The sequence below is a fragment of the Heterodontus francisci genome, chromosome 7 (genome assembly GCF_036365525.1).
Source record: "Heterodontus francisci isolate sHetFra1 chromosome 7, sHetFra1.hap1, whole genome shotgun sequence".
In the NCBI taxonomy this organism is placed as follows: Eukaryota; Metazoa; Chordata; class Chondrichthyes; order Heterodontiformes; family Heterodontidae; genus Heterodontus; species Heterodontus francisci.
Window position 1 is genome coordinate 116863647 of NC_090377.1, and position 12172 is coordinate 116875818.

Genomic DNA, 12172 nt, shown 5'->3' on the forward strand with positions numbered 1-12172 from the left:
GGGATGTAGTGTTTCTGTCGAGCCTTCCCGGATCATATTTGTCGGGCCTCGAAATTCTTGCCCGCTTCAAAATTGTTGCAAATCGCATCTTCCTCTCTGTCCTTATTTCAAAAGGACAGCCAATTGCGCCAGTGTGACATTATTTCATTTCCCTCTGAGCGTGATTGCCAATGGAGGAAACGTCAGGCCTTCGTGTCACTAGTTCTGAGTTGGGGATAGATTTGTGCTGTGGCCCTAGCCCCGCAGGAACTGGCTTAAAACTGTTGCAACTCATTTCACTTAGGCTCCTTACAGCCAGCTAATAAGAAATTTTGATCGCAATCATGTCCTCAAGGTGAAAGGTCAGTTTGCTGAACCACTGCACCATCCAGTTCCCACTTGATAGCTTTTATTGTTATGGTCTATTTTTGTGCTAAGATGCTCAGGAGTGGTACTTGATGTTTCGATCAGATTTCCAACTGCATATTTGGGTACTTGAATAGTCCTAATGGCCTCCTGGCATGGAGGGCTGCACACACAGTTGATCATGATAGAAGATAATGACGGAGCGGGCCGTTAATCGTGTACAGTTAATTGTAAGGTTTGAGATGGCATCTTGTCAGCAGAGATAAGTTGTCACTTTTCCAGTTCAGCTGAAACTAAATGATTGTAAAATAAGTTATGGGTGTCCTTGGGCCTGTCTGGGGAATGATGGCTGAGAACGCATTCTGGTCCCATCAGTCTTGGGCAGGCTGCTTGATATTTATGTGAACTGAATGTTATTTTATTCCCCCTCTAGTCATGCTTGTCAGCTTCCAGAGTGAAAAGTGAAACCACTTTCCCAACTCGTACTTCAAGTGTCGAAATACAGCTATTGCAGATTATTATTTTTTTTTTGAACATTGATGCCTGATTGGGAAGAACTAATATGAGACACTGAATATATGAAAGGGTTGCAAATGTCCCTCCCCTGTGAAATGGAACCTATGAGTTTTAATGCTCCTGTCAGAGCTGGTTTAGAAGCAAAAATGATGGTGTAGTCATCTAATTTCTGCCCCCTTTTTTAGATAACTTGTAGCAACCTTTTCATGCTTTGATTGATACAAGGCACATGCCTATTTTATATTCAATTCAAGTCGGATGCGTTGCTTTAAAGGGAGACAGAGCAGACACTAATTTACAGTCTCTGAATTAGGCTGTCTTTACTGCTGTTTTCAATGTTACAAAGTTAAATTGATGGAGCTACACCTGTTAGAAGGTAAAGAATAGTCAATCAGCAAGTGGCTCGAGTACTGAAGTTTGCTGTGTAAATCTTACCAATCTCGATCCAAGACGGGCTTGTTCTCCTGAGAAGCAGGGAACTTACCTGTAAGTGTCGAAAGCATCAGAGCTTTTGATCTTGGGGACCGTGTTCCAAGATCTCGGGTTAAGGGATCATTTCAGTTGACCCACTAGATGAGCTTTGCTACCCTCTTTCACCAACCTCGCCCATCCTGACCACTCTATGGGCAGAGCAGTGCCACAAATATGGTTTTTGTCATCGCCTACAGTACAACTTCAAGTCCAGAGTCCAGTCTGTCATGCCCACACCACTGAAGAGAGAGATGCAATGGCAGAAAGGATAGTCAGAAGAGGTCTTTTTTCTGAAATAGAAACATTGATTGGCACTTCAGATTCTCACTGACTTCACAATTTGCTTCCTGTTTTCTCTGCTCTCCTCCTGGAGGGTTTGAGTCACAGTGGGGTCTGGTCAACTTCTGATACCTTACAGGCTTTTCAAAAGTGAGAAAAGCATCACAACTGAGCCATATCCTATCCTCAACCAACATTGACACAGTTTTGAGCGCAATTCTCTGGATCGCCATTGAGCGGGAGCTCAGGCTGATTTTTTTTCCAGCCCCTGCTTAGACTCAGTGAGCTGCAGCCAATTATAGCTCCTTTACCAAGGCACCATCTCACTTCCTAACTGAGGGTCTACTTGCAGCTTTTCGGTCTGTATGGTTCAAACCACATCGTGCTTTAAACCTGTAAGCTACAGGGAGCTTATCTTAGATTTGTGAATGTAAATACTTTAACTATGAGGATTGGCTGATGTAGCATTGACTGTAAACAGCAGGAAGGTTACAGGTTCAATTCCTGATCTGTGCTGTAGTAGCTGACTTAAGGAGAGGGGCTACAATTGGTTTCAGGTCCTTAGGCCAGGGAGGAGTGGTGGAGGAGTCACTCAGCGGACCTGCTCCTGATCACTAAGCAGGAAAGTGTGCGCATGAGCATTAGGTGAGGACAGGGCGGGCTGTGATAACTCCCATAAACAACTTGTCGATGCTCACAGTTTAGATTCATGGATGAAGAATGATCATTTGCATAATGTACTAGAAGGCGGCTGATGTCCATGGAATTATATCCCAGCAAAAGTCAGTACCTTGAAGAGAGGAATAGAGAAAATTGGGCGGGGGGGGAAACAGACAAGAGAATTAGATTGGAAAGGTTCAGGATTTCTTCACCAGTGCCAAACTCTGGACTTGAAGACTTGCTTAGGCTCTTTGTTGCTGTTCCCTTTCTGCTCCAGTGTTTATTTTGCTATCTGCATTTTGGGTCAGACTTAAGAGTTGGGACAGTGGCACAGTGGTTAGCACCGCAGCCTCACAGCTCCAGCGACCCGGGTTCAATTCTGGGTACTGCCTGTGTGGAGTTTGCAAGTTCTCCCTGTGTCTGCTTGGGTTTCCTCCGGGTGCTCCAGTTTCCTCCCACAGCCAAAAAGACTTGCAAGTTGTTAGGTAAATTGGCCATTATAAATTGCCCCTAGTATAGGTAGGTGGTAGGGGAATATAGGAACAGGTGAGGATGTGGTAAGAATATGGGATTAGTGTAGGATTAGTATAAATGGGTGGTTAATGGTCGGCACAGACTCTGTGGGCCAAAGGGCCTGTTTCAGTGCTGTATCTCTAAATCTAAAAAAAAATCTAAACATCAGTCAGAATAGCAGAAGAACTAAAGGGGAGTCCAAGGAAAGGGGCATAATCTTCAAATTAGAGCTAGGCCTTTCAGAGGTGATGTCTGAAAGCACTTCTTCACACAAAGGGTAGTCCCAATCTGGAACTCTCTTCCCCCAAAATGCTGTTGAAGTAAGGGTACTAAGGGATATGGACCCAAGGCATGTTGATGGAGTTAAGATGTAGATGAGCCACAATCCAGTTGAATGGCAGAGCAGGCTCGAGGGGCCTATGTTCCTGACTATTGTACACATTGTAGTTAATTTACAGTTTGTAACCTTGTTTCTGGCCACTGTACTTCATCCTGTGGCTGATTACGTGCATTATTGGTCTGCTCGGCATCAATTGAAAGTTTACAAACTGAGGTGGGGCCCGCTGCTAGTCAGCACCTCCAGTGGTAATCTTTATATTGTCAGAAGGCAGAGGGGAGGGAGGCAGGCCATTGCTGTCGCCAGAATTGTTGGCATAATATCAGACTCACTCGTCCACCTTATAACACTGCCACTGCGACCAGTCCTGGCACTGGCAGTAGCAATACATAAATGGGATATCAAACTTGGAACCGTCAGCCCAAACCTGACTGAACAACAGCAGAAGGAGTTCAAATGCAAATATTGGCCAGGACACCAGGATTAACTCCCCTGCTCTTCTTTGAAATAGCGCCATGGGATCTTTAACATCCACCTATAAGTTCAGGCGGGAACCTCAGTTTAACATCTTGTCCGAAAGGCGGCACCTCCGACAGTGCAGCAGTCCTTCAGTACTGTACTCGGAATAAGAAATAGGAGCAGGAGTAGGCCATTTGGCCTGGGTTATTTGTTCACGTCTCTGAAGTGAGCCTTCTGACTCAGAGGCGAGAGTGCTACCACTGACCATAGTAAGGGTAATGTATCTCTAAAAGGAAATCGTAGCTGGTTTTTAAAAAAGGAAAGCAAGTGAAGCTGTTCTCTGTAGCCCTATCAATGCGGTCCATTAGAAGAATGAAGCTTTCCTGCTGTACATCACTGTAATGTGTAATAAAAGTAATCTTGCATGTAAAGATAACATCTTGGTGCTCATCTGTGGCAATTCCAGGGATGTGCTTCAAGCCTCTATGCCAATGCATTTCTTGCTTCCAGCTGCACAGACAACCAAGTCTTGAGTGTAGCAGTGTTTGTGAGGAGTAGAATGCAGCCCCTAAGGGTGTTTAAAGAGTGGAATTTCACCACCCAAATGCTACACTGAATGATAATCGTTCAGGGCTTTGGTGAATGCATGTTTCCAATTGGAGGGGAGGCAGCAAAGTTTGAGAGGACTAGTGGGAAGTATTTGCCTGCAATATCATTAGAGCTTAAATGGAGTATAATGGAGATCAACATAACACCTAGAGAGAGATAGTTGTTCAGCTGTTCCCAGACAGTATCAAAGATTGTCTGATGCTCTGTATTAATAAAGGATAATATATTGAATATGCTGGGGCTTGGGACTCTAATTCGATACTTAGATATTCATATTTTAGGAAAATAATAATTTAGTTCCAATTATCACTTTCAATTAGATGTAAATATATTTAATACAAACCTTGGATTTTCAAGTCAGTGACGAAGCAAGGGTGCTTGCCACTGACCTCGAAGAGAGCTTCCCACGATAATTGAGCGATCTGTGTGGTGTGGTTTTTCCCTTGCTCGGCAGCAGTTTAAATCTGGCACCAAGTCAAAGGGATCTCCAGGCGTCCAGCAGCAGTGATGTCAGCAAAGAGTGTAAGCAGCCAATCACATTGAAGTATTCTCACAAACAGCAAACCAGGAAGTTAAAAGCACTTAATACCCTTCATTTTTTTTGATTTAAGTTTTCAGATAGTGAAACAAATGATTATGATTGGATTAAGATGGCAGCTAAAATAAAGCCAAACTTTTTAAAAAGGTTTTTTTATTGTTTAAAAAATAAGCAGAATTTATATCATAATGGCGAAAGTTGATATTCCGCAAATATAAAATTAGCTTTTGAGGGCTGGTAAGAGTGTTCAGCAGTTATTATGAAGTTAGTACGTAGAAACCCAGGCCGGGATTTTATCTGGGCGACAGGAGTCTCGACCTCCGGCAAAAGCGCTGCTGAGAACCCCGTGTTGCCCATTCTGTGGTCGGCCTGCCGAATTGAAAAAACAATTAGACACCTTACTGGACAGTGGTGGGCCTTCCACGGGGCCAAGGGCCCTGGCGATGGAGATCCTGCCCTCTTTGAGAGCTGCCGGCCAATCAGAGGCTGGCAGCTCTTTAACTGAGCGGCGCCACCGCCAAGGCAGTGGCTGTTACCAGTGGAGCACTCACTCGAGGCCCAGGAGCAGAGCTGGACACAGGCCATAGGCAGGTCAGGGCGGGAGGGGTCTCGCAGGGGAGTGGGGTGTAGCGGGGTCGGCACCAATGGCAGGGGGGGATGGCTCTCAGCGAGCTCCCCCCTTCCCGATGGGGTGGTCCTCTGTTCGGATATTGTGCCTTTTACCGAGGGATCCCCCACCGCCCCCCGGAGCCGGCAATCAACCTGCACAGTTTTTCTTGCCGTGCTCCCCATGCAGCGACAGGCCTGCCAGCCGCTCGGCTAATAGCGTTGGCGAGTTGAGGCCCTAAATATGGCATTATTGCCCACATAAGGGCCTCAATTGGCGGCGGGGCAGGAAGGCCGTTCACAGGCCTTCCCACCCAGGACTTAATTTCGGCAGAGGTTCCCTGCCCCCGCCACCACCCCACCCACTTATATGCTCTCCCCGCCTCCAAACCCACTGCCAGGGAGAGCATAAAATCCCCACCTCAGTTACAACACATTCAACAAGGTGTAACTTTTTCAAGGGTTTTTACAGCACGACTAACAGCGTACGGATAGAAGTTCTTGTGAATTTTATTGATTGCAGTTTGCCAGCGGCAGGGGTGGGTTACGTTGCCTCATCTTAACGGTGCACCTGTTTTATTCTGTGTGCGGACTCCAGAAGTTGCTGTCAGTTTCAGTGGAGTAATGACTGTGGACAGTGACAATTTCGCCATCATTACTACTGCAAAATCGGGCCAATGTTTATCGGAGTGGATTCCAAAAAATATTCCCCTGTGAATCATCATTCTTCTTTGATCTGTTCAAATTGTAATATTATTCATGATGAAATACAGCAAAATTCTTTTGAGGAGCTATTATTGTAAGTGATGTAAAGATTCATTGCAACTCGTCATCACCTTGTCACAATTTTTAAAACGAATCCTCCACGTTAGTTCCAAGCAATGTACGTATTTCAAATCTCACACAGCTTGGGGTTCAGTGAACACAATGCCAGTGAACAGCAATGTACTTTCTTTGTCAATTGTCAATGTTATTCTTAGGAGAATACAGACAATACAGTGAGCTGTGACTGATGTATGTAATTTAATTGAGGGGTTCAGGTAGTTCACAAAAGGAGGAGTGTGTACTCAGGAGTGAGAAACTGGATAGCGAAAGCAAAATACTGCAGATGCTGGAAATCCAAAATAAAAACAGAAAATGCTGGAAAACACTCAGCAGGTCAGGCAGCATCTGTAGCGAGAGAACCAGAGTTAATGTTTCAAGTCAATGACCTTTCTTCAGAACATGAGTAACGGAATGCTGTCCACTACCTCTTCATAACATATGACGCAAGACTCGGAGAAAGCAGATGTAGCTTGGTTGTCATACGAGTGTGTGCAATATAAGAGTGTTACAATTGAAATGAGAGATTTTATCAATAGCAGTGCATACACAATGGTCATAGTGTCTGAAGAGCTGTTGGGGGTCCTTTTCAGAAGAGATCTGTGAGGTTAAGTTCACCAGTCCTGCTCTGCTACTGGGGGGACATGCTCAGAGAGCATAGTTGGAGATATAACTGCAACATTGCAGCTCCAACTTGCCCTCATTCCTTTCAACATGGCTTCACATTGAGAAGACTTAGTGGATGAATCTATTCTGTGATATAGTAACACCTAGGTGTCCCAAGAGTCACTTCCTTCGTGCTGGAATTTATAGTTTACCTCTGCAACCCACCAGCTCCCTGCCCAGCACTATATGCCAAGCGCCATTCCCAACCAGAAGGTCCGAAGCCTCTCCCTGTGCCAGTCTTCAGCCTGCAACTACCTTCCCCATTCCGTGTAAGCTGGGGGACTTGCTCCCCAGGGATTTGCAGGCCCAAGTATATGATATTATGTTGAAGTTCTCACCTATGTACACTCCGTTCCATCAAGCCAATCTTGTGTGACCCCTCCCTATTTTCTCAGCGGTAATATATTTGCAACGCCTTTTCTTGAGCTATTTGTACATTATGTGGATGTTTAAGGCATAGGTCTGCTTGGTTTTGTACATCCTTATCATGGGGATGAATTCTAAGGTTTCATAATGCCTTGTGATCTCAGGTTCAACCATAGTCCAAAGGATTACTGTGACATTAAGGCTTTGGGAAAGAAATGGCCTACACCCATGGGAGCCAAAAATGGCAAGAACAATAAAAGCTTGGCGATCTATGCCAACTCAAGTATTGATCCGATTAATGAGCTCCCACTCCCCTTGACCCCTTTCCAAACCCCAGCCAGTGCCTGTGAAAAGGCTAAATGGAAGGAAGGCCAAGATGAGATAGAAGGACCACCTGAAGAAAGATCTGAAAGGAAACTTTGGAACAGCTAGACAGTTGGGGGACTTTGCAGAAACTTGTGGTCATCCTTCTAACTTAACTGACTTAAGCTGTACATCTTCCCATTGAACTAATTCACAGCTAACGACAATATTTGGAGTTATCATTACTGGTTTAGCTAATGAACAGACTTTTAGCTGACCTCGCAATGGCGGATCTAATAATCTTTTTTCTGTGCTTGTTTCAGCAGGGCAATTTTTAAGGTTTCTGGCTCCGTTTAATGCAGAAATATATAACAAATCCTTGCCTCTAGACTGAATGAGCTGGATTTTTAGAGCCCGATGGGGATGAGCACCGAGGCTGGCAGGCTCATAATTTTGTGCCGCTAGCCAGCATGCCAGTTACCCGGCAACATCCCGCCCCGGGGCCATTTTCCCGGAGGCAGGATTCCGGGGGGAGGGCGGCAGGGATACTTACCCACAAGTGGTGGGAAGCCAATTGAGCTACATACAGGCCAATTAAGGCCTATTGTCAAAGGCCAACTGGAATTTTCCAGTCAGCCTCCAGGCCCCTATCGGCATCGGGAAACAGCCCAACCACCTGGAGACGGCCTCCCGGCGGCAGACCGGGCAGGGCCAGCACTTCAGGCAGGCTTTGAGGCTCTCCCTGCCTGCTTGGCTGCAGCTGCACCAACAGGCCGCCCTGTGGAGGGGTTCTCCTCCACAATGGTCGCCTGGCTGCTGATTATATATTTTACATAACAGTTTAAAAAATTGGAGAGAGGGCACCTCCATCTTGAGGCGCCCTCTCTCCCTTTTACCTGAAAAGGCAGCCTGCTGCTTCTTCCCCTGCTAGAGAGCCTCTTACTGGCCCTCCAGCTTCGAGAGCCCGCCTGCCATTCTTAATTGGATGGCGAGCCCGCACTCTGGCCACTAATTGACCAATTCAGGTAAAATCACAGTCAGGTGACTGTTACCCACACAATGTGGGCTTCTGACCCCCATTAGGGAGGCGGTGGCATAGTGGTAATGTCACTGGTCTAGTAATCCAGAGGCCAGGTTAATGCTCTGTTGGCATGGGTCAGATCCCACCATGGTGGATGGTGAAAGTTGAATTCAATTCATAAATCTGGAATTGTTGTAAAAACCCATCTGGTTCACTGATGTCCTTTAGGGAAGAAAATCTGCTGTCCTTACCTGGTCTGGCCTACATGTGACTCCAGACCCACAGCAATGTGGTGGACTCTGAAATGCCCTCCAGAATGGCCTATCAAGCCACTCTGTTCAAGGGCAGTTAGGGATGGGCAATAAATGCTGGCCTAACCAGTGACGCCCACATCCTACAAATGAATTTTTTTTTTAAATTTGACCCTAATGTTGGGATCCTGAAGCCCATGGGGGAAATCCAGCCCTATGTTCCATTTCTTTATGTACATATTTGGTGTGAAGATGATATATATTTCCAATTATAGCTGACGTTTTCTTTGGCTTCAAACCAGGCTGATATATCAGTACTGAGTCTAGAAATTGATAATTACACAGGATACTGTGCAACACACCATGATTTGAAATACTTATTTAAAGGAATGATACTTTCAAAACCGCATTGTGTTAGTAAGGCTATGATTTTACAACAAACCTGACACGAACTGTTCTCCCGCTCTCCCTCACTCCAAAACCCTGGAGAGATTGAGTCCAACTTTGCTGCCTGCGCCGTCACCTTGACAGAGACCGGAGACTTGAATGTGGGTTCTTCTGGCCTGCATGGCTTCGTGAGTGGCTTCAGTGCAAGTTATCATGCAGTGCGCTGCATTAATCATGGCTGGCGTGAAAACTACATAATGCAGCAGCCGCCAGAAAAATCTGGGCATCTCTCAGTGACAGGTTTGCTGGTTGTAAAAAGCCACTTGAAGTTTGCCCTTTTACACTACGTTGTGCAGTAATTAAACCCTGAGGAATGCTGCTGTTGCGAGCCTGCCAGGCCTGTAGCTGTACATCTGAGTGAAGCAACTGCATGTTGTCCCCCACCTGTAGGCTTGCAGTGGCAACCATGTTCTGGAATTAGCACAGAGTTGGCAGGAGATCTACCCTAACTCCTTTCACATCTTCCTCGAGTTGCCAGTCCTCCAGGATAGTGCTGGAGTTTCCGGAATTGAAGCTTAATCTCCTTGACATGGCTACGAGTAACCTTGAAATCCAACCAGAGGGACCTTTAAAAAGAATTGTGATTTTCCTTTCATTTTCTTTGACCATTTGTTAGTTAATAATAATAGTGGAGACTAGATAAAATGGCTGTTTGACAGCCAAACATCATCCAATTCAATAATTAACAGACTGTTTGCCTCTCCGTTGGCCTGGGAAGGCCGGGCGCCCCAAGGATGGCCATGGCGGGAGAGTGGGGGCAGGATGGTTGGCGGCAGGAGGTCATGATCTACAAGGGAGTCAAGGGTTATGCAGGGGACTGGTAGGAAAATGGAGTTAAGGCCACAATCAGATCAGCCGTGAGATTATTGAATGACGGAGCAGGCTCATGGGACCAAATGGCCTACTCCTGCTCCTATTTCTGATGATCATATGTAACAAAACCTCCAAGAATACGTCCAAGCCACCCTAAATCTTCCGCATTTTTATTGACTTCAGGAAGAATGAGATAAAATAATTCTATATTTTCTCTGTATCTATATAAAAAGCACAGGAGAACTGAAGTCATGTGCGTGATGTCAATATTCCAAATGACAATCCCAGTTAAGCTGGAGTTGAGATTTGCCTTTATACCATGTGTAAGAACTGATATTTTAAAAAATCATTTCGCGGAATCATTTCTCATGATTTTTTTCTTTTGTATTTCTGCTGAAGATACAGGCCTGGGAGACTCTGTCTGTTCAAGCCCCAGTATATCAAGCACCACCAGTCCCAAGCTAGAGCCTCCGCCTTCACCCCACGCCAACAGGAAGAAACATCGCAGGAAGAAGAGCACCAGTAATTTCAAAGCAGATGGCATCTCAGGCACGGCAGAAGGTAACCAATGTGTTTATATTTTATCATTCCTTAATAGTGTTTATCATTGACTACAATTAAGTTGTTTAGAGGGTCATTGATTCAAGGAAAGGGAGAAAAATCTAATGCACTCAAGCATTCAGATTCCTAGTTTTGTGCGTCTGTGCTCCAGTTTGAAAGGTTTCCCAAATCTGTTACATTGTAAGTCGAGCCTATTTGTAAGTGTGCTTGTGGGCTGCTTATAACAGAATCGATTCAGTTTGGTGGTCATTAGCATTGGCAGTGTTGCTTAAACAGGAAGGCTGGACGTAGGTTGTGCTTCACATATTCATCCCACCATAGGTTCCTGAAAACAGCTGTGCTGTTTGAGTGCAGATGTCTGTTTTATTCCTTGAAAAAGCAGGAGGTGAATCGCTCCGCATTACTCTTGCCCTCTTCTGTTTGGCAGAGGCCAGGTAGTAGGTCAGCTGTCCATCATATTGATTGGATAGTGTTTAGTGCAGGGAACCTATGCTTTTCTCCATTCCTCTGGTCAGTGCTGCCTCTCAAGAGACTACATTGCTTAAGTTGTTCTTCTTGTGAGACAGTGAGAGTCAGTAGACCATTCAGAGATAGAAAGCATGCATGATCCTCTGTTTGCCCCACTCCACGCACAAGAAATTCCAGCAGAGAGCACTAGGGAATGACCAAGAGCTAGAATCCCAATTGTTTTCTTTCTTTCTCAATAACTGCTCACATTCCAGCCAGTTGTAGGTCCTCCACTGCTACTTTGACAGCGATCACAAACACAGCACAATCTGCAATAACTGCTTCCATTTATGTAGTGCCTTTAATGTAGACAGAAATGTGTCTAGGTACTTCAAAGGTGGCTTTTCCACCAGGATCTAATGCTGCTCTGCCTCTTTGCTCAGTCCTGCCGTGTCCTGACTTTACAGCTACAGTGCAGGTGGATTTGAAATGTGGTGCTAATCAGAAAACATCTTTTGCAACAACTGGCTCTTTAATTGCCGGCATTGAGTTGTCAGGAGATGATTGCCGAAGGCACATTTGTGCCATTTCAAAATGGTCCCAGATAATTGTCAAGTCTATCTCCCAAACCTGGGTCCTTGACACCAACATGAACTCAAATGGAAGTTGGGTTTGGCCAGATGGGCCATTGGTCGGCTACATTCCGGAAGTTATTTCCTAATGCTTTGATTGACGTGAACAATGTGCTTCAATGCTGCTTGACTACATGTATTACTTTTGTTTGTTAATGCTTCAGTAATGCGCCTTGGGAAGGTTTACTACATTAAAGACGCTTCATAAATGCAAGTTGTTGTTGTATTCGGCAAGTGGTTCAATGATATGTGCCATGGTGATGTTGACCAGGTGTTTATCAAAATATCATATTGGTACATCTTATGCATTTGTAGTGTGAAACCTTGCAATCTTAGTCCCGTGGCAGCATAGCACCAAAATATCAAATAATAGCAAAGCCATTGCTTGTGATGTCCGATTTATAATGTCTACATTCTGCATCCTATTAACCAGTTTGGGGTGGGGGGAGGGGGGTAATTACAGCTGTTGTGAATCTTCAAACTGCCTTTATTTAAATAACAGCATTCTGG

The 12172-nt window shown here is 45.2% G+C and overlaps 1 protein-coding gene across 4 annotated transcripts in view; it reads left to right on the forward strand.

Moving 5' to 3' along the window:
• Positions 1-12172, forward strand: part of agap1 (ArfGAP with GTPase domain, ankyrin repeat and PH domain 1) — a 727575-nt gene that overhangs the window by 577689 nt on the left and 137714 nt on the right. For 3 of the 4 annotated variants that reach the window (XM_068035975.1, XM_068035972.1, XM_068035974.1), the window contains exon 13: positions 10422-10583. In XM_068035975.1, coding sequence (XP_067892076.1) covers positions 10422-10583 — 162 coding nt within the window. The remainder of the gene's footprint in view (positions 1-10421; positions 10584-12172) is intronic. The other variant, XM_068035973.1, reaches the window with a different exon arrangement.